Genomic DNA, 22,094 nt, shown 5'->3' on the forward strand with positions numbered 1-22,094 from the left:
CGGAAAAATGCTGGCATCATCAGGCGTGAGGACGCAATAGAAATTTGAGGCCATGGGCAGATACATTAGATGTGGCAACACACAGGCTGAAATCTGATTGGACAAAAACAAAAATTGGAACATCCACACACTGTACTGTAAGCGGTGCATCCAAAATAAACAAATGAATCAAATTTCATAGCTAACAATAAAAACACATCTGTTTTCAATCTGTCACATACGTGTTTATTGCAGCATACTTTTGTGTAGACATTCAATTTCCTACCACAGGACGGTGAGAGATCACGTTTGAGAAATCAGTAGAGGTATAAATCGCTCATTAAACATTAAAATGGGTATTAGTCATAAAAAAAAGTGACTATAATGACTGCAAATGTCAATCATACAAAAATAAATAGAGAAATTATTTTTTTTCCTAAGACAAACGAATTAAGATCATCTCATCTTCATCCCCGTTAGAGATGAGTTTCGAAAACGGAATGTGTTCTGTTATGTCCGTGCTCCTTCTCCATTGCAGCACTTGGCATGGAATGTTTTCAAATTCATCAATCAGCAGTACTAAAAAGCCACCCTTCATCAGTGCTTCCACCAACAGAGTGGGAAAAAGACCAGACGTCAACTATGGGTTGGGAATCGCCGGAGTGAAGCAGGTGTGACTTATCGTGGGCCGGCCCAACGTGCCCACGGTGTGCGCTTGGGACTTTTCATTAGCCAGTCTCACTCTTTTGCCGCTTGACACGGATTTATTCATCCAACGTGGCCTTGAAAATTGAATACGACTTGGATCAGACAAACTTGACAGGCAGACGTGCGCCCCCATTTAAAATATACAGGATATACTGTATATACATACATGACAGGTGAACTTATGGAGCCCTCGACGTGAAACGGGAGGGAAAAAATACGTAGAACGTGCGCACAAAATCTTAATTTGTAGCCGGGAAATACAGTAGATGTAGCCTCCGCACAAAATGCTAGCTTGTGAGCATAAAATGCTAATTTGTCGAACAATAGAGACATGTCGTATGCACAAAATGCTGGCTTGTGAGCACAAAACAGTAATTTGCAGAACAGAAACATAACGTATGCACAAAATGCTAGCTTGTGAGCACAAAAACACTCATTTGTCGAACAACAGAGACATGTCGTATGCACAAAATGCTGGCTTGTGAGCACAAAATACTAATTTGCAGAACAACAGACGCATAACGTATCCACAAAATGCTAGCTTGTGAGCACAAAACACTAATTTGTTGCCCCAATATAGCTATGATGTGCATATTTAGCCTTTTGTGCACACCTTTTATAGTGTATATTGTGGCCACAATTTCATTTTTTTCCCCCCCAAGTCATGGCTGGGGCTCCGTATAAGCTTGAGTTACTTTTTTATTTTTTGTTTTTCTTAGAAAGTGCACTAAGAAGAGCTAGCCAACACACAACACACAAATCGGTCTTGTTCTGATCAGTGAATAATCTGTCAGCAGGGAAACAGTGCCGCTCGTAGGCAGCGCCCGGTATTGCATCCTGAGCGGCAGATGAAAGTACCCTGGAGGCGTTTCCAAGTCACTAACTGACATCTCGAGAAAGCCGTTTGAGCATTTATTCCATATCCTTGATATCCAGCTTAAGGTCAATGTACTAGTACACTCTTCATCCTCACTAGTTAAACAATTGGGATGTATGTCGTTCAAGCTACTTGTATGTCAAAGTTGTCCTACTACTGTGCAGAAATATCATACAATAGTGGAAAAAAATGTTAGCAGTGTTAGTGAGCCCAAATCGTTTCTTTGTGGGCTGAATTGTTTGACGAGTGAAGACACGTTGAATACTAGTATATGGACATTAAGCGGGATATCAAACGGCTTTCCATAAAACCTTACAAAAAGCCATTTGAGCATTTAACTCAATGCAGCTCAAGGTCCGTGTACTAGTACGCTCTTTGTCTTCACTGGTATGTCAACTTTGGCATACTAGTAGGACAACAACGTTACTAGCGAGGCAAAACTGTGTACTAGTTGACAACTGCATGCTACCCAGACTACTTGGGATGTTATATAATTCTACTTGTTAACATGTAGCGCTTCACTAGTAGTTCTAGTAGCACACAGATGTCAACTAGTGCACAGTTTTGCCTTACTAGTACCGTAGTTGTTACAAGGGGGAAGAAATGTCACACAGCAGCGAAAAGAACATTACGAGTAAGGCACAGTCATTTTAATTGGGCGCTGAATTGTCCGACAGGTGAGGATGAAGAGCGTACTAGTACATTAAGCCGGCTGTCGAGGATACGGATTAACGCTCAAGCGGCTTTCCGTGGACACCCACTTGTCCGAAGCGATTAGATGAACGGGGTGCCGAAACATTTGAGGCAGCACTGGACGCTGGCGGCGGGCGGCCGGTCCACGGGGTGCAGAGACTTGAGCTGCTCGGCGCTAAGCTCTTCGTAGGCCAGCTGGTACTCCCTGTCGAAAGCCTCTGCGGAGCCACCAAACCACGAGATCCATTTAGAACAACGGCAGGAAGAAGCCGCTATCGAGACAAAACAACAAAAGAAAAACGCTACATTCGCTCACCGACGTCGATGTTCTCTCGTCCCAACGCCACGAGCGAGAGAAACAGTATTTCTCGGTAAATGCTCCTGCGAAAGGAATCCAAAACGTGAGACAAACACGCCGCCAAAATGAAAACGGCGGAAGAGCGGCCACCTCTGCCGCTTGAAGTCCTCCGGACGCCGTTTGCTCTCTCGGATCAGCAGGTTGATGGGCCCGTAGACGTCGTTGGTCTGGATGTTGCGGACGATCGTGTTGAGGAGCGTGCGGATCTCCTGGTGATCCGTCGGCGCCAATGTTTCCTTCTTTTCCACTAACACAAAACACAAAAGACAAATATCATCTCTTGCTTGCTATAACAAATATATACAGGATATCAATGCAAGATTAAATCAACACTAAGCATGCTCGTTTAGACTTGAGAACTGGTTTTGAGTAACTTCACTATCTTTGAATGAGAAATACTAGTTTTAAGACTTGGGTGTTTAATTGTTTTATTGTCGAGTCCAATTTTTTGCTTGAATTTAGTGATTTGTTGCTCCTTCCTTGACTTTTCGCCCAGTTTTTGCAGTGTGGAGACGTTTTTTCCACTTTCACCCACATAAGGTCCTCCAAAGCAGGTAAAGGGGATCTCCGGCCTCCTGGTGAATGTTGATGTTGTCCCACAGGATCTGGATGTATACTTGCTTGCTGTCCTGGGGCAGTGACGTTAGGGGCAGCTACAAAGACAAACACACTTGAACGCCTTGCACTCCGAAGAACCAAAGACGAAAGTGCAAGGAGACCGACCTGCACGCCGTTGTTGCAGTGTTCAGAGGTCAGGATGAGACCGGGTAAGTGAGTGGGCAGGTCCAAGCGTCGGAAATACCACACCAGGTTCCAGAAGATGATGGGATGCTGACTGAGGAACTTGTGGGTGTAAATCACCTGTTGAGACACGGCAGCGAGGTCACTTTTGCCCAGAGCGGCGCCGGTTTGTGAGGGGTGATGACTCTTCTTCGGGTCTGTATTATACTGCCGCCCGGTGGCCATTGCGTGCAGACCAAAAGGAGGAGCACAATGAATTGAACTGAAACATTACATCGGGATGTATAAACGGCGTAATTGTTTAGATCCTATTTAATTAGGTTATTACTCTGTTTTTATAAAGTACAATATTGTGGCGTGCTATTTTCCTTGTTTAAAAACACACGACAAAGATGTATGTTTGTTGGGGAGGGCAGACCAGATTAGTGGCATGTCCATTCATTTCAATGGGGAAGGATGATTTGAGATACAAATGTTTTGCGTTGCGTGGTCACGGAGCAAATGAATCTTGTGATGTTGGCTGGAAACACCGTCTTACCTGATCTCCCTCATTCTCCAGGAGCGTCTCCAGTTCCTTGCGCAGCACCAAGGGACTGAGGTATGGCACGGACACAGGCTTAGGGTTTGGCTTCTCGCTCGCCATTCCTTCCTGTCGGACGGTCACAGCGCAGATTAGCGGCAGGCGCTACGGCCGAGTTTACGAGCGGCTTCGGAGACATTTGTACCGACCGACGCCTCGTGCAGGCTGCCGGGGAGGCTGGCGGTGGAGACGCCGTGAGCGGGTCGCAGAGGCGAGTCCAGGCCCTGTAGCGGCCCGCCGACACTGTTGCTGCGCGTCAGCGACGTGCCGCCGCATCTCTTGGCCGACGCCTGGCGCTCCACGAGACCCAGCGGGTCGGACTGCGCCGGCTCTGGAGTCAGACTGCAAACGCAAATAGGAGAAAGTTGACGTTCGCGAGTTGTTCGGGAGATAACGGAGAACAGGTGAAAAAACAAAACTACTACTGTAGGCGAATTGGCCAATAATGATGCGCAAATGTGCAAGGATGACTTTATACCTTTTGTGTGTTACAGGGCTGTGATCCAGAGTCTCCCCCGGCTCCTCCAGAGGGAAATCGATGGGGTCCTGTGCCTTCATGTCACTGGGAGCTGTTGGTTGGCCACCACTGGAACTGTGAATACTGTCTCCAGAAGCGCTAGGATTCAGGTAGAACCTGAACACAACAACAAACAGATCTTTGAAGTGCAAAAAGCATTCAAATTTGGGATGTACTTCACACATTCGTACCCGGCCAGTGTGCGCAAGTCATGAAACTCAACGTGCAGCAGGGGTAGAAAGGCTGCGCAACAGAACGGACAATTTGTGTTTAGGTTGGAGTCGTTGGCCGTCCATCCCGCCATGATCTCTTCATCGTACACCAGCGCTTCGCAAGAGCGACACTGGGAGCAGCTGGACATCAGCACCTGCGGGGGAGGCCGTGATTAAACGGACGTCCGGAAAGGAGCGCGTGAGGACGACGCGGGGCGGTCGCTTTCCGCTTTTCACCTCCAGCGCGTAGCTCTGGAAGATGCTGGAGGAGGAGGCGTGATGCGATGAGCCTTGCTCGGAGTCGAAAGCCCTGCCCGCTCGGCCGGGAGTTGCGTCTGCAAAAAATATCAGGCATTGTTCGACTTTACTATCCTTTTAGTTTCTTTGCTTCTTTTACTGCATCAAGCCTTTAAACTAACATCAGTTCTTGTCACTGGTATAAATGATGCATTCATCTTTAGTTTTTCACCTTTCAAATTACAGTCCGTTTGCACAATGAGCAGGTTGAAAAACATTTCGGTAACTGATAATTTATTTCTGATAGCGCCAATAGTGCACTCTTTCTACAGCCAGCCACTCCTTAAAATAAAATAGAATTCTTTTTCCATTAACAGCAGCGCCCATCTCCAATTCTCCAAATCAAAATTGCCCATCATTTGCCCCACTGGAGCAGCGTAAGCCATTAAACGCCTCTTTTGAAAACTAAGAAATCATGAAAAACTAAAACTTCACCCAAATTGTATGATTAAATCCAGCAAATAACAAGACATTGAAAAATATATACTGTACATATCGTTTTCATGGGTTTCAATTGGCCAATAAGTGGCCACAGTAGAGCCAAAAGGTACGATTTCAAAACGGATATATTATTTTGGATATATTTCATATATATATATATATTATATATATATATTTCAAGGCCAAAAATAAATCTGACAAAAATGGCTTCTCTTGGGAAGTTTCATGACATTTCCGCATTTAACGCAGCTCAAATTTGGCCTACGTGCGTGCTGCGTCCCTCGGCCCGTGTCGCTGCTGCCGCTGCTGCTGCCGATGCTGGCGCAGCTCCGGTTCAGACCGTTGGCCACCGAGACCGGGACGGCGCCTCTCTCGGGGCCGCCGTCCTCGCCGTCGCGCCCGCTCAGCATGTGTTCGTCCAGGCTGGCGGGGAAGCCTCCTCCGCTTTGACCTTGTTCTTCCTGCAGGAGAAGAAGAGATGAGATCGAGGAAGAAAGAACTGGGAGATTCCCTTGAAGCGATGGTTCTCAAACTGGGCCCGGGGACCCATTGGAAAAATGTCCCCCCAGTAAAGGGGTCCCTGGACCCAAAAATGTTGGTTCAAGACACTCACCTCATCGTCCGAGTACGAGTAAGCCGTGGCCACCGCCACCCACATTTTGCTGGCTACGTTGGCTGCTTGCTTCATTCCGGATTTGAGCACATCAATTTTAGGCCCAGACAACAAGTTGTCCATCTTGATGGCTGAAATGGAGTTGATGACGGAGCCCAGCGAGCCCCCCTGGGAAGACTTGATGAGCGGCGACAGCGAAGACGATTTCACGGCCGGACTCGCCGTCCTACTGACGGGCGGCTTGGTCTTTGCGCTGAACGTCTTGGAGCGAGTGACGACGGCGGGGCTGCGCTCGGGAGTGTCAGCCGGCGAGCCCGTGGGAGTTTGCGGCGGAGGCGCGGGGAGGCTGGACCTGCGTTCCAGAGACGGTTTGGAGCGCGGCCCGTCGGTGGAGTCTCCCCGCGTCTGCTTGAGCTCCATGCTGGTGGACTTGGCGCCCAGGGGGCTTCGCAGGCTCATGTACATTTCAATCTCCTCTGCCAGGTTGCGGGACACCACGGTGGGCACGGAGCGGGCGGCCTCCCGGCCGTTTGCGGAGGCCGACTCCGGGCTCTCTGACGCCAGGAGGGAAAGAGGATCCGCACCCGCCTCCACGTCCGCCCTTTCCAGGTTTACGGCGCGCACTCCAGACTCGTCCTCATTTGTTTCGCTCCGTTTCCTCTCCTGCGTTCCCCCGCCCCCGTCTTTCTCAAGTCCCTTCTCTTCCTCCGCTGGTAGTTTCCCCAGAATCGGACTTTGAATGTCTTCAGGTTCTTCCTCCAGGTCCTGAAAAAGAGCTCTGGATGCACCGCCTGTGCTGTTTGCGGTCTGTCCGGCGGAAAGCGCCGCGGTCAGGATCCGGGCGTCGGCGCCGAGCTGGCCGGCCATGTCGACCCCGCCTTTCTCCGAGAGCATTCCGGCCCGCGTTTCGGCACTGAAACTTCTGCTGCGCTCGGCAAAGGGCTTCTTCCGCTGCTTCCGATCCGCTTCCGTTGAGGCGTCGTCGTCAGGAAGAGACACGTCATCCGCCTTGCTGTGCCTTCGGAACAGCTTCCCTTTAACTGCGGAACATTTGGCAAACATTTATTGCTGTTGCAGTCATCTCTTCGTTCAACATCGAGGCCTCGTCTTCCCCCTCACCTGAATCAGTGCCGGCGTCAAAACTCCCTGCGGACAATTTCACGATACTGGGGACAGATGACGGCGGGTCGACGGAACAGGGAGGCTCTTCCCCTGCCGCGGCGCGCTCCGCTGGTTCAGTAACATCACCGCCTGCTTTTAAAATACACATCCATCAACGCGCCAGACAGAACGCAACACAACACAAACTACTCTTTTGTAAATTTCATCGAAATGGAAGGTTCTCCACCAGAAATGCGCTGCAGCACACTAAATCGTCAGGTGCGCCACGAGAAGATAGCGAATTTCATATCGGCCCGCCGCAACGCTGAACTGGACGATCGCCGACAAATTACAGTCGGCAACTCACACCCGCACAGCTGCCGATTAACCTTCCAACCCTCTCTGCATGCACCCTCTCTGAAACAGAAAAACGCTGCCCCTGGTGTTCTTATCTCAAACTACATTTTGAGGCGCTGCATCTCACTTCACTGAACCGCAAACAACATGGCGCAATTGTCAAGGAAGAAACGGATTTCCCCGGTCACTCTAGCTATACTACCATCATAATTCTTTGTAATAATATAAGCTTTCCTTAATATCGACTAAAAAATAAATTCTTCCAAGTACCGATCTGCCGCGTTCTGGCTTTCCTTCTCTTATCATTGGGAAGGTCAGCCGAGAGCGGTGCTTCGGCCATCCCCTGACGCAACTCATCCTTGGAGCCGTAGCCCTGATCGGACTGGCTACCTGCGGGTGGCGGAAAAACATACTAGTAACGTAACGAAGGATTTGCCCTTTGGTACTTCCCGCCCCTGGCTCAGATGCGTGATTGGCAGCTTTTGGACGGGCGCTTTACTTGCGTGACAGTGCTCGCGTTCGGCGTCTCCCGCGTGCCGACTCCGAGCAAACGGTTGTTCCTCCGCGTCGACTTCCCCCGAGCTATCCGCGCTGCAGTGACTCGAGCGGTCCGACGACGTGCCTCCTGATGGAAATCGGAGTAACAGCGCTAAACCGTGACGGACCTTCAGGGGGACTCTCCCAATTGAACCCACCTCGTAATAGCACCACTATCACGCCACGATGACACAAAATACCTGACGGTGTCGTGAACCCACCCGTGCTCAGCACTTTGGGTTTCTTTCCGGATGAAGACTGGTTCTGCTTGAACTGGGCGACCCCGCGCAGCACGTTGCGAAGCTTGGTCCACATAAAAAGGCCGCTGCGGTTTTGGCTGGGCCACGGGCTCTCCAAGGCTGCCTGCGGAGGAAGCGCGCACGCTCAGCCTTCGGAATCTTTCCGCGGTATCCGCGTGCTTGTGCGAGCCGACCTTGTTGTAATATCCGTATGTGATAGCGTTGGGATGAACGCCGGCTTTCTTCATCTCAACCAGCACTCGAACGGCCATAACGGGAAGACCCCAAACGCCGCAGAGCTGCATAACCACTCTGTAACACACCTGAGAGCCACACGGGTACGAAGAAAGACATTCGCCCTCAAATTTAGGCCACGAGTTCTCAAACCTTTTGCTCCAGAGACCCAAGACATTTTTCCAAGGACCTCCTCATAATCCCTATTAAATGAAACATGTAACCCTAAATGGCAAGGGCATAAATTCTGTTGTTTTTTTGGAAAAAAAATTTCGTTATTTTTTTCAAGAAAAAAATATTGCCAAGAACAAAGATGCATTTTGTTGGGATAAAAAGTTGACAACAATATTGTATTACATTGGGAATTGAAAGTCAACATTTAGCAAGAGGAGAAAGTCAGATTTTGACTTTTTGAGAAATATATATATAAAAAATGTATTTTTTGAAACACTCTTGATGCAGGCTTTTTATATTTATTTGATATGTCCCAATCTTATCAGAGCTTTTAACTGACCCAACGCTAAGGAAGGGATGAGTAATAGGTTTAGTAAGTTTGATGTATCGGCGCGCAGCGTTCCGCAGGGTTGTGCGTTTTTAAATGAGCCCACATAATAGGTCAGCGGCAACGAATTGACGTGCCCCGAAGCCACGGCGCGCGTGCCCCAGTTTGAGAAGCCTCATTCAGCCGATACAAACCTCATCTAACACCTCCACCTCGGTGGTCCTCATCTTCAAGAGGACATTGTAGGCCTGCTGCATGGCGCGGCTTTTGGACTCGGCCAGGCGTACGGCGGCCGGCAGGCAGATGAACCACAAGCTGTAGCAGTGACTGAAAAGACAGCGGGCCCACAGCTGAGGGTCGGCGTAGAAGCGCTTCGCCAATTTGTACGCCAGTTTGATCTCCTGCCGGGGTTTTGAGCACACACGCGCGCTTTGAGTAAGACGGACGGGAGAGGATGAGGAGCGGGAGCGGTAGCGGGAACGTCGACTACACCTGCTTGGTCCGCTTTGCCAGTAGCGCGGGGCTGCTGGCAAGACTGGCGCCCGCTGCGCGGCTGCTGATGGCGGGCCGTAACTCCTTGGGGCGGTCAAATAGCTCGATCTTCAGTCGGGGGAAACCTTTGTACCTGGAGAAGGAAAAAGATTGCGCAGGAGCCGAAATATAATTTAGGCTCATTCATATCTGGATCAATAGTGATTTGCGTGTTATTCTGAAAAGGGAGCTATTCACATTATTTTTACAGAAATCGTCACTGTCTAAATATGGTCAACTTCATTTTCTTTCCACTAATCGATACTAATGGTCAGTCCCCACGTGGTCTGTTGTTTATTTTTATGTTCTAACAATTATTAAACAAGATAAAGTGTTGAAAATGGCTCAAGAGCAAATCTATGAACTCGCTCTAAGTGTCCGAGATGTGTCGGCGACGTGGAAGTCCACCTCTTCTCGAGGGGAGCCGTGCACTCGTCGCCTCGGCTTTGAAAGTCACACGGAGACAATCGGGAGGGAAAATAGTTCGGTTCAACACATTTGCTGTTGTGGTTTTAACTATTTAAGTGTCTTAAAGGCGGAAGAATCTGTGTGCTGTAGTAACCTGCGAGCAATGCGGTCAGGCAAGCACAAAGTTTTTTGACCTCTTTTTCGCTCTCTTCTTTTTTTTCAACTTGATTCACCTCATTCTTTATTTTCTTTATCCTGGAATAAAGTTTGTCTCATTTCATTAAGTACACTTTAAACAAAACCAAGAGGAGCCTCTGGTGTTTTCGTTTTGCTGACAAGTTGCGGATGATGAGGGAATGACGAGCGTCAAGCCAAATATTCCTTTAATTAGGAAGCTACAGATATTCTCGAAACATAAGCAGCCAACGAGGCCTCCGGGCGATTCAATGAGCGCAATTCAAGAGGACGGCTCACGTGTATCTGGGGTGCGGCTCGTGCCCGTCCTCAACCGGCGGCTCGGGAGGCATCACGAAGACGGTGTGCTCGCTCTTTTGCGACTCGTCCAACTCCAACAGTCTGGTGTCCTCCGACGATTCCCCTTCGACCTGCAGAAAGGATCCAAAGGAGAGAGTGAGCGGCAACACCGTGGATGTTGCTCCAGCTTAAAAAAAAAAAAAACTACAAAAGGCATTCGTTGTGGTTGGCGATGAGGACAAGCGAAGCAGAAATGTTAACGCAAAAAGCGATTTGATTCCAGTATAGGCAATTACCTTGCCGCCCTTGTCGGTGATTTTATACGAGGGAAAGAGCTGCAAGAGGTAGAACGAGAGCAAAAGCAACAGAATGGATCAGAGAAAACTCGCCCAGCAGACTGCAGTCATGTCCATTTTGCAGTTCAAATGAAGCTTGTGTGTGGAAGGTCAAGTCAGAAAAAAAGGGGAAAAAGAAGAAGAAACAAACTGATGACGGTCTCACAGTCACCTTCTCGACACAGTCGTCGAAAAAGGCCAAGCCGGTGTCCTTGTCGCTGACAAAAGTGCATTCCTCGATGAAGCGGATGAATATTTGGGTCTTGGTCAGCTGCGAGTAGAACTTCTGGTGAGCGCGGTCTCTGCTTTTGAGGAAACCTGCAGGGACGAATAAAAACCGGGATTATTTTCTGCTCAGCTAGTAAGACAAACAACAAACATCTTTGTAACGTTCATCCATCCATCCATCCATCCATCTTCTGAGCCGCTTCTCCTCACGCGGGTCGCGGTCGTGCTGGAGCCTATCCCAGCTATCATCGGGCAGGAGGCGAGGTACACCCCGAACTGGTTGCCAGCCAATCGCAGGGCACTCTTTGTAATGTGTTTTTTAGGAATAATATATAAAACCAAATACAAATGAATGTTAATATAATGGGGCAGTACAATACGGACATAGATGGAGACTGTAGGAGAAGGTGAGAACTCCTCAGTAAGCTGAAGTAATATCTGTCTTTTTTGTTGTTGCAAAGGATAAAGAAAATATGCCTGCAGGTATTGTCATATTATCTGTCTACACGTGTTGCTCCACCGTTTTGAGTTGAAATACCAGTCGCTAATAGCACAATGCAGATGCCACTGTTAGCCCATCTATGGCGTATTACCACTGCTTGTCGGGAAGCGAGTTACCTTGCAGATCGTACAGGGAGTCGGCAGCCGTGGCCTTCTCGGAGGGTGCCTGGGTGATGGGTTTCAGGTAGTAGCGGTAGCCTTTCAGAATGGAGGCCATGAAGCGCAGGAAGGCCTCCTGGATCTCCATCTCCAGGCCGGTCCTCTTCTTGTGCCAAGTGAAGTCGGCCTCAATAGGCGTCATGTCCACCGCAGAGTCCGTCGACGCACTTTGACGGACTGAAACTGAGATGGGCGAACGATTGAATTTTGTTCCGTTTTGTCTTTACTTCGACCAAAACCCAACTCAACTGTAAAACAGTACATTTGTAGGAATCCAGAATGTTTCCAACTATTCTTTGTACCTGTGGCCAGCTGCTGGTGCAAATTGCTCAAGGAGTTGACCAAGCTCTTGCAGGGCTTCTTCGGGAGGTTCTTCCAGTTATTGTGCTTCTTCTCGTCAGACCTGTACGTCACAGGGAAGAGCTTTACAGCGTGCGCTCGTGGGAGAAAGCCACTCGAGCAAGTCGCCACCGACGCACAAGTAGATCTTGTTGGTGTCCAGGTCTACGCAGACAACGTCTGGCGGAGGGTCGTAGAGGTCGAAGTAGCGCGAGTCGACCCCCACGATAAAAGGACACGGGGCGTTGAGGACCCCCGCGAGGGAGAGCGGGCACAGGGGGATGTAGGGACACTGCCACTGGAAGGGGAAGATCATCTGAACACAAAACAGTGCTCCTTTTCATTGATCTTTTTTGTTTTTTCCCCCACAAATAATACAACACAGAGAAAAAACAAATGCACAACATCCAAAAATAAACTAAATGGGTATGGGGGCAATTCGTCGGTTCCCTGCGTTCGGCCCCGTGAGCCGAAGCGGGCGACGCTGCTTTACTCACCGCCACCACAGCCTCTGCCACTCCGGTGAGCACCGCTGGCCTGAGCGAGTGCAGCAGGATCTTGCTCTCCAGCAGGACAAAGTGGAGCAACGTGGCGCAGTTCTCCGAGCCCAGATTCATCAGGAGGGTGCCGTAGTCGGCGCCGCTGGTGGGGAGGAAGCGCCCGGAGGCGACCGGTGAGGTCAACCCTTACAACCGCTCATTTACCACTCGAGACACTCGCTTGGTTGACATCGGCTTTTAGCGCAGAACAATGCAGTAGAATTCAATGTCATTTCAAAGTCACCTAATAACATTTACCTTCAAATGAAATGGCATACAAATCATTTGATTGGTCAAGAAAAAACGTGGCTCCTTTCCAACATATAAAGCTTGTCTCTGAGTCGAGTTGTCACTTCAACACGGGATCTTTGGGCATTTCGAAAAGAGCACAAAAACCTCCAAAGAAAAAAAATACCCCAACCGGTGAATTTGTGAAGTGAATCGGGAATGTGTGGGGAATTACTGTGTCAGAGTAGCCTGGAACCCCGACTTGTTTTCAGCAAGCGTTTGAATGTACTTAGGGAAATGAAAGTGTTTATTTGTTCTCCATAAACGTTCCAAAGTTACCTGAGGGGTAAAGGTGTAGAAACAGGCTGGGAGAGGATCAAGGTGTCATGTGCAGAGAGCTGAAAGACAAAAACAGAGCGAGCAGTCAAAAGCAGGTACACTGCTGGGAAAGGTGGATCAGCCAGAGGATGAAGAACAGCTCACTTGGACGAGGATTCGAGGCCTCTGCGGTGACGGAAAGGACACGTTGTGCATGAAGTGGGAAATGTGCCTGTGGAGACAAAGGGGAAACTGTGACGGTGTCCAACCTCTAAGCCAGTTTGATACACATCAAAAATCGAAATGTTTCACTTTTCAATGGGCAGCGGGTGCGGGCCTGAGACGGACAGCTTGTAGAGGAACATCAGGAATTTGCGGAAGGATTCGAAGAAGGGCCAGCGGGAGAGGAGGCAGATGCATTTGTTTGTGTTCAAGGGACGGTTGGGGATCATCTTCTTTTCCACGGTGGTGAGCAGGCCCAGGTGGATCTTCTGCTTCTCACTCAGCAGCTCCACCGGGTACGGCTCGTAGAACTGGATGGCCGAACCGTAAACCTGGGCGCAATGCAAAGACTCATCAAGGTACGGACACCCTCGGGGAATTTGGAGTACCTGGCAAAAATGACAACACCCCTGAGATTTTGGGAAATATATTGGCCACCGTGTTGCCCCTTCACATCCTCCTACAGTTCTTTGCCACGAGCTGCTGTATGGACCTTCCTGACCGGCACGAGAGCGTGTGAGAGCTCAAACACCAAATTTCAAAAAAACCTGACAGCTAACACGGAGGGAAAAAAAATAGCAAAATAGGCCCGATTTGGACATTTTCACTTGGGGGGTGTACTCACTTTTGTTGCAAGCGGTTTAGACATGGCTGTTTGTTGAGTTACTTTGAGGTCCATTTCCACTGTATACAAGCTGGGCACAGACTACTTTATACTTTAGCAAAGTGCCATTTCTTCAGAAAAATGTTGACAAAAATGTAATATCTTTTGTGAACAACAAAAAAAAAAAAAAATCCGGCCTCTCACCTTTTCACCCGAGCTGCTGGTCAACACGAACGTGGAGAAGACGGGGAGGGGAGAGAGGGTGTTCGGCGCCCAACATTCGATCTTGGCACCCATGGGCAAGCAGAAGAGAGGAACAGACTCGGACAAGGGGAAAGACTCGTAGTCCTCCCCCGGGTAGCGAAATAGGAGACCTGGAGGCCAAGACAAAGCACATTATGCTAATGTGAAGGCAAACGGAGACAAACATTCCTGGAGGCTCATAGACCAATTCAGAATGTTTGACAGAATATGTGAATGGGTGTGTAATTTTCACTCACCGGCTTTGTAAGTGATGGAGTTGGATGCAGATACTGACTTCTTGTAACACACAAACACGCTTGAGCCCCACTGGAGGATAAAAACAAAGACAAGTTCTTAATAATATTTCCCGCAGGAACCGTTTAGCTTGCTCGTGGCTATGTTCGACATCACTTGTTCTTCATCATTAGTGATGCAATTCTTTTCCATGGACATCAAAATTGCTCCATTAGACTGCGGTAAGCCATTAACACATTCACTGCCATTGACGGCTTTAGAAGTCAAATATCCATGTTAACTGGGAGGGCTGGCAGTGAATGAGTTAAACACAAAGACGTTGAAAAGCAGTGACCCACCATGCCACAGTTGAGGTTCTTGTCCACCTTGCAGAAGGTATGCGGCGGCGTCTCGCCCTTGCTAGTAACGATGACGCAGATGTCGGTCACCGCCAGAGAGTTCTGGGGCTGGACGGGCGGAGCGCGGCGGAAGGTGACGAAGATGCGCTGCGAGGCGGCCGAGCTGTTGTTGATGTTGGCGCAGCGGCCGTACGGCGTGGCCTGGATGACCTCGCAGCCCTGGATAAGACGCTCCTTGCCCTCGTACAGAACGCTGACGTGACGGAAAACAGGTCATGACCGAGATCGGCAAAAACCCGGAATCCGTTAAATCGGTACGTCTACTTTTACCGGAGTGCAGCGTCTGTACTTTCTTCCCGCTAACTCCCAGTTTTGATTTGGACGGCAAACACGTACCCGACGTCAATGAGCGGCGGCTTTCCTCGACTCCGTTTGTAGCACAGGAAGAGCTCGGGGCTCTTTAGGCTGCCGTGGTTCAGGTTGGCCGGCTGGCCGCCGTGGGTGCTGTCGATGCAGGTGAAGCCCTCGGGCACCGCCTCGCCCGCGGACCGGTTGATGACGGCCAGGTCGGTGATGGGGGCCTCGGGCCCGCTCGACTTGGCTTCGGAAAGGTCGCGCTCCGGCGCCGCCGACAGGTCCGTCAGGCCGGCCACCACAAAGTAGTCGGTTACGCGGTGACCCTTGTCCTTGATCATGGCTGGACGTGCGCCTGCGAGGTAAAACGCGGTTCGTTAGCCTAACAGAAGAATTGCCAAAGTCCTTTTTAACATATGTCACAATAGCAATACAAAATACCAATATACTGGCTAGAAATTCTGGGGGTTTATTTCGTTACGTCTGTGTAGACAATCAGTCATGCAAATCATGGTGATGAACGAGGCAACTGGACTCTTCTTGTTTGTTGAATGCGTTTTCTGAAAACGTTCAAAAATGACGCAAAGCAAAGAAGCCAAGCCCGCACGGGAAAGCAGGCCGGACGACACATTCGACCAAGAGGCGATAAAGAAGACTTGAGGCCGCTGCAGCGCAACAAAACGAGCGCACGTGGATCACCGCGCTGTTCTACGCACGTCAGGAAAGTCACGGGAGATCCGCCGAGCCCGAGGAACGCTGGCAAAAGCAGCCGAGGGCGTAAATCCACGAGACGCCTCGGCTGATGAGCGGCGGCACAGCGGAAAAGTTGAGAATGTGGAAATCTACGAGATCGGGCTCTGCGCACGGCCTGGGCAACAGTGCGGCGCTTTTGTGTCATTACATTCAGAAACTCGACTTGACGCAATACATTTGAAGATGTTGGCGCCAAGGACCGAGTTCAATGATTCCAGCAGTGAGTCAGCGGCGTGAGGAAGTAACTATTTCAATACCCCCGGAAGTCATGACCCACTTCATTAATGCTTCGTTTGAGCGAGCACGCACAAACGCAACGGCGCTTCATTCTTGAGGTGTCGCTTCTCGGTGTTATTTATTCATTCAAGTCTCAAAAGTTGGCACCGTGCCCGTCCATGTCAACGGCTTGTTTGAAGTCTGGCTGCCCGCTTCGGATTCGTTGGAAACGTGCCTGCGATACGCCACATTCCTTATTCCCACCTTACAACAATGTCAGGAAAAAGCTCTCGTTAAAGAGAATTCCGCAAAAGCCACTCGCTCGAAGGTTTACAACCACCATAACATCTATGCTAACGTCTGTTAGCCGGTTAGCATGAAGCTATTTGAGTGTTTCCTGATATTGACTGGCGAGCATCCCAGCAGGCAGTGTGCCCTTCGCCCACAGACAGCGGGGAAAGGCTCCGGCTCACCTGCGACCCCCAACGGGATAAGCCTCACAGAAAATGGATGCACTTTCGGTCGACTAAATCAGATGCTTTGCTTGATCATTTTGGCCTTTAAATATCCAATCCTTGATTGGTTTAGATTTACATTTTCAGTTTCCCCACTTGAATTGTGCGGGGAAACAGGCAGTAAGGAATCATTTCAAAAGTGTGTTGGATTAAGTGTGTTTAAATGCGTTTCAAACAACTAAATCTATATAAAACATAGGATATGGCCGCTCGCTAACTCGCTAACCTCATGTCACCCGCTCTGCCAGCGTCTTTGCGAGGAGCCCCCGATTGACGGGCATCGACTCGGCTGTGGCGAGCGAGCCCCAACGACGCCGGGCTGCCTCGACCTCGAGCCGCCGAGGAGAAACCATCCCGTTCTTTCGTCCGCTTTGCTGATTTGAATAAAGCCTTAAGAGCGGAAAACTAACACAGCAGAATGGGAAAAAAGGGTCACCCCGCACCGCGGCACGTTATTGCTCATACTGAAAACGTCTGAAGGAATCCATTTCCAGAACTGTCCTGAATATTTGATGGATTATTTATGATATAATATTGGATCACTACAGTTCCGCTGTATACTAGATTGGTACGGCTTGGCGGCGGCCGACTGGATCTCGCCCGGTACCCGCTTTGTTGTGGAAGATGTGACACAACAAGGCATTTTTGATTGGCCGTTACATTTGCGATGTTGCAACGGCGTTCAAATTTCAAATCCCGACGAAACGAGTCGCCGACGGTCGAACACTCACGACAAAATAGTCGCGCAAGCCGAAGCATTGTGCGACAGTTCAGCGGCATTCAGAATCACCGCTGCAAGCTAAGCCTTCGACGTTCTGGTACTGGCCCGAACTCGCTCGTGAAGGAAGCGACGGTTGCGGCCCAGAGGAAAGAAAACGTATAAACAGCAGGTCCAGGGAGCCAAACCCGAGGGCCGTGGGGGGCGGGGGTCCGCTATGACCTCATCTCTTTCGCACAAAAGAGCCAAGCAGCCAGCGCGTCCGCTTGCAGCAGCCGAGCGTGACGTCGGCCACCGGCGCCCCCGCCGCGTCACCCTTACCAGTCCCTCCGCTAGCCCTCTGTCAAGCGCAGGCGGCAAAACGGCCACCGCTCGTTACTGCGCGACGGCCGCGGGTGAAAAGCTTCAAGACCGACGACATAATAATAAGACTTTTTGAAAAGCTCTCTACACTGCAAAAAGTGTCAAATCAAGGCAATACTGTATAGTAAAACACTCAAACAACAACACTCATTGCTCACCACGCATACCACCACCCGCGCTCTCCGTTCCAGCAGTTTATGAACCTCTTTGTTCCCAAAGCCTGCGCTACTTTTGGTCAATCTTTTCCATTTGCTGAGCAAATGAGAATCTGTTCTCAAATGTTCATGTTCTGTTGTAGAATAAACATTTTTTTCCCCCATGTTATATCACCATTTATCTCACAATTTGCAACCACTGTTAAAAGATGACTTTGATTAGGACATATTTTCATTCATTGAGGACAATGTTTCAATGTACAACGCAATTATTATGCACACGTCTGTCAACAGTATCATACACTTTACATATTGTATGATTCATGATGTTATCATATATCACTGTCAATGATATTATGCTGCCCACAGGAAGCATTCGTTCACTGCAGCCGCCGCTGATGTTGACTGGGCTCAGGTGTGTCAAAATGGAGCACAGGTGTGCGAAGACAAGCGGGCCAGATTGTCGGCCGTTTTTACAGAAGCGAGATTGAACTCTGCTCTGGTGTACGCTTTGCCTTTTATACGCAAAGAGCAACCCGAGCACAGCACGGGGGGGGGGGGTAGGTCGGTCCTGCTTAAGATGTGCCAATTCATAAAACTTTCTCGGAATCGCTGGACTTTCATCTGCATTTTGAGCAAACAGATGGAAACGTTTTTTCTGCTGATTGGTGCTACCATTCGGGCTCAACGCTTTGCTTTCTAGCCACAGGCACAGGTTTTCTCGTGACGCCCCCGTTCATTCAGCTGTGTGATGAACTTGTTGAGAAATCGCTATTGGCTGCTCCTTGCTCAGTAGAAGAGCTCAATCCTCCAATGAGTCATCAATGCCACGAAATTTTGTTACTTCATGGGGGAAGGGCAGCTTCCACCTTGACATTCTTCAGAACCACATGTAACGTAAAGAGTTATTTTTATTCATTTGTGCAATGCAAGGTTCATTTTTTTTTTTGTCTGTTTCGGCCTTCCGAGAACCAATGTGAACCCAATCGTGACCTTAAAACTGACGTACGTAGCGAAGCGTGACTTTTGGTGGACGCCTGCTGGCAAGCGCAGCTCGTTGAGTGGCCTGCAATGAAAACAAGTTTGCGGGCGAGCGCTGCGATGTGGAGCACTTCTGGAGCACTTTGAATGTGAAGCAGAACAAAGCGCAAACACCTGCGAAGCCACAATGCAATCAGGCGTCACAAGGGTGGGCCGACCAGAAGGGAGGGGGGGAGCGGAGGTGTTATATTTCCGACTGTTGCATCCGACCACAGAACTAGGTCAAAGTAGAGACGCCGCAACGGGAGAAGCAAATCAGGCAATCGCCTCGGGCGCCAAGCTAAAGGTCGCCACGAGAGACGGCTGTCGTCGGCCCGTATCGATGACAAAACAACGGCACCGACGGCGACTTGTCGGGAATTCCCCCGGGGCTCCTGACTCGCGGTGGAAAAAAGTCACCGACTGCCGCTGACCCCAACTGAAACGATAACGAAAACTGAGCCGCGCTGATTCAGCGTGTGGCGCAAGTTGAACGCGGGTGACGTCTAGACATGGCGTCTGCCATTCACTCCATGGACTGCCTCATCTTTTCTCACAATCGCAACACACACTTTCTACTTACGACCACGACACACATTCTGTTTATACAATCCATATACCGTACATACGCTGTTCCAGTGTGAGGGGCCCACACTTGTCCGAATCGCAACGTGTTGTCATATAACTAACGTGACAAGCCGAGATTACCTCAAATCTTTATCTTCTACTCAAAAACTGTGCTTATCTCAAATGCAAAGCGATTCAATGCCGCCATCGAGAGAGATTTGTTCATCACTACATTGGTTTACAAACCTGAATTTCACAGACTCTCTTCTATGCCTACCAGTTGACAAAAAGTACTTGCCGAGTACTGTAAATACATCGGTGGCAGTAAACGATCGGATTCCAGGTGACAACTAAGCAAAGCAAATGTATTGATATAGAGCATTTCATACACAAGGTAATGTGTCATGTGCTTTACATGATTAAAAGCATTTGAAAACTAAGAAAAAACAGCTTAGAAACATTTAAAACAGAGAGAAAAAAAATACAATTAAAACAGCGTCCAGTGCAAGACATTTCATTTAAAAGTGGCAATGCTCGAGAAAGCATTGGAAGAAAGAAGAGTTTTGAACCTAAACTTCAAAACATGCACACTTGGGGCTGACGTCACTTCTGTTGGCAACTTCTTCCATTCGTGTGCAGCACAACAGCTAAATGCTGCTTCACCATGTTTGCTTTGGACTCTGTGCTCCACTATTTGACCCGACCGAGTCTGTCGATCTCAGAGCCCTACTGGGTTGATATCCCATTAGCATTTCATTCAGGTGTTCGGGACCTAAACCATTTAGTGATTTATAGACCAGGAGCAGAACTTTAAAATCTAAAATGAATGGAAACCAGTGTAAAGACTTTAGAATTGGAGTAATATGCTCTGACCTCTTTGTTCTGGGCAGGAACCGAGCTGCCCTGTCCCCCTTCCAAGCAATTTACATGTCATACCGCCTTCTTTTCGACTCACTCGTCACACATTCAAAGTATGGCGGTAGAGAAGAAGGCTAAACTCATCATTCATGCCATTTGAGCCGTTTTCTCAGTTGCTGTGCCGTGGCCAAATGACGTGTAAGGCTTTGTTTAATCACGCTGCCATAGGAGTAAGCTCCGTTTTTTTTACGCGTTACGTCACGGTGAAATGTCCTCTTACGTCCTCAAACCGCCGACTCAATCTGGAAACCTGTAGACCACAGGTGTCAAACTGGTGGCCCGCGGGCCAGATCCGGCCCGCCACGTCATTTTATGTGGCCAGCGAGAGTGTGCATTGACTTTGTGTTTCTTGCTAAAATACCAAAATTGCAAATCCGCTTCACTTTTAAAAATCTTGATATTGCAAGCATTTTTTTGGTTAGCAACCCCCCTTTTAAAATAAAATTGATTCTTACTATAGTTGAACAAACAGTTTTTACCGGCTTCTGATTTCAGAATTATCCATGAATTTGTGTATATATGTAATAATATGAGGCCGTCCTACGGGGTTGCAGTCAGAACGGCCCTCCGAGTGGAACCGTAACTGCGATGTGGCCCGCGACAAAAATGAGTTGGACACCCCTGCAGTGTCGACGGTGCAATGACACACGGCGGGATTGGAAAATCTCCCAAATGCATAAATGCTAATAGCATTTATGTTTTGCATGTTTCAGGTTTACAATTTTGTTGTATTTTTTTTTTTAAGTTATTCATACAAAGTTTGTGAAGTTTGCGCTCGTATTTGATAGTAAAGTCATTATTTATTCATTTTAAATGACAATTATTGAACAAAACATTGCTGTGCTTATCCATAGCCCAGTTGTTGTTTTTTGCCCCCCCCCCCCTTTTTTTTTGTTTTTTGTGGTGGGGGGCCTGCATAGTCCTTCTCGCCTGTGGCCCCTGGCGAGAAACGCCCCTAGGTCAACGTAATTGTAGGAAGTGTGTAGCATTTGTGAGACAAGAACACAAATGTCCACTTGTGCCTACGTGGCCGTCTCCGCTTTCCTACCGAAGCGTCGAACGGCGGACGGAACCGAAGAAGCTCAAGTCGTCTCGCCTAAACTTCGGAATCGCCAAAGTATCTCGCAAGCGGACGCTCGACGGGAATCCGTGGGTACTTACCGACTGTTTACACCGCCGCGACGGGCAACGTTGACATGTAAGCGAGTCGCCGTTCAGTTTCGTACTTCGGACGGGCGCGCGTTCAACTCGACGTCGGGTCGAACCCGAGTGAAAGTTCGCCGCTGGCCGACTTAAGTTGCTGACACTTTTCAGCCGCGGCTCTCGCTCGGGCACGCCGGCGCCATGTTTGCCTGCGCTGGTAGTTTTGTCGCTTCGCTTTCTTCTTCGCTCGAAGCTCTCAGCCGGGACGGAACCGCCCAGAGGGTCGACGACGAGACGCACACGAGCTTCGTCCAGCTAGCCTGGTGAGCTTGCTTTTTCCGCTGCGGGATTTCAAAGTAAAGACGTGTTGCGGAAATGCTGACTTTTCACAATAAAGCCTCGTCTCCCTTCGAAAAAGTACTCGCATGCAGATATTTGTGTCAAAAGTAGAAATACGTACTCTCGTAATATGTACTCTCATTTACAAACAATACCCGCTTTGACAACTCGCACGACGAAGAAAAAGAAAAAAAGATAAAAGCTAGCTAGCGTTGGCTTCAGGTTTTTATGCCATCGAAACGTGTTACCAGAACTATTTTCACAGGATTGGAAAGTGCAAATGTTTTAAAATATTTTAAGAAGTACAGATACCTGAAACATCGAC

General features: G+C 49.0%; 1 protein-coding gene across 8 annotated transcripts; it reads right to left on the reverse strand.

Moving 5' to 3' along the window:
* Positions 1-7: 7 nt before the first annotated feature.
* On the reverse strand, positions 8-21,758 carry dennd4c (DENN/MADD domain containing 4C). 8 transcript variants are annotated; one of them, XM_061668796.1, is made up of 35 exons: positions 21,449-21,758; positions 15,105-15,417; positions 14,709-14,961; positions 14,373-14,442; positions 14,077-14,246; positions 13,359-13,600; positions 13,212-13,278; positions 13,068-13,126; positions 12,459-12,603; positions 12,102-12,277; positions 11,925-12,025; positions 11,581-11,805; positions 10,907-11,052; positions 10,696-10,734; positions 10,400-10,530; positions 9,479-9,611; positions 9,181-9,387; positions 8,445-8,573; positions 8,233-8,374; positions 7,974-8,099; positions 7,745-7,864; positions 7,136-7,270; positions 6,017-7,056; positions 5,669-5,864; positions 4,903-5,000; positions 4,645-4,820; positions 4,415-4,570; positions 4,086-4,278; positions 3,895-4,005; positions 3,339-3,476; positions 3,151-3,268; positions 2,706-2,862; positions 2,574-2,638; positions 2,326-2,475; positions 8-93 (listed from the first exon to the last, which is right to left on the reverse strand). In XM_061668796.1, exons 2-34 carry the CDS (start codon positions 15,401-15,403, stop codon positions 2,339-2,341), a joined length of 5,700 nt encoding a protein of 1,899 aa, XP_061524780.1. In that variant the 5' UTR covers positions 15,404-15,417; positions 21,449-21,758; the 3' UTR covers positions 8-93; positions 2,326-2,338. The 8 variants fall into 8 exon arrangements, with proteins under 8 accessions (XP_061524780.1, XP_061524782.1, XP_061524779.1 ...); XM_061668798.1 differs by lacking the exon at positions 8-93 and having other exon boundaries at positions 203-2,475; positions 7,136-7,267; XM_061668795.1 differs by lacking the exon at positions 8-93 and having other exon boundaries at positions 203-2,475.
* Positions 21,759-22,094: the final 336 nt, after the last annotated feature.

The sequence above is a fragment of the Phycodurus eques genome, chromosome 23 (genome assembly GCF_024500275.1).
Source record: "Phycodurus eques isolate BA_2022a chromosome 23, UOR_Pequ_1.1, whole genome shotgun sequence".
NCBI lineage: Eukaryota > Metazoa > Chordata > Actinopteri > Syngnathiformes > Syngnathidae > Phycodurus > Phycodurus eques.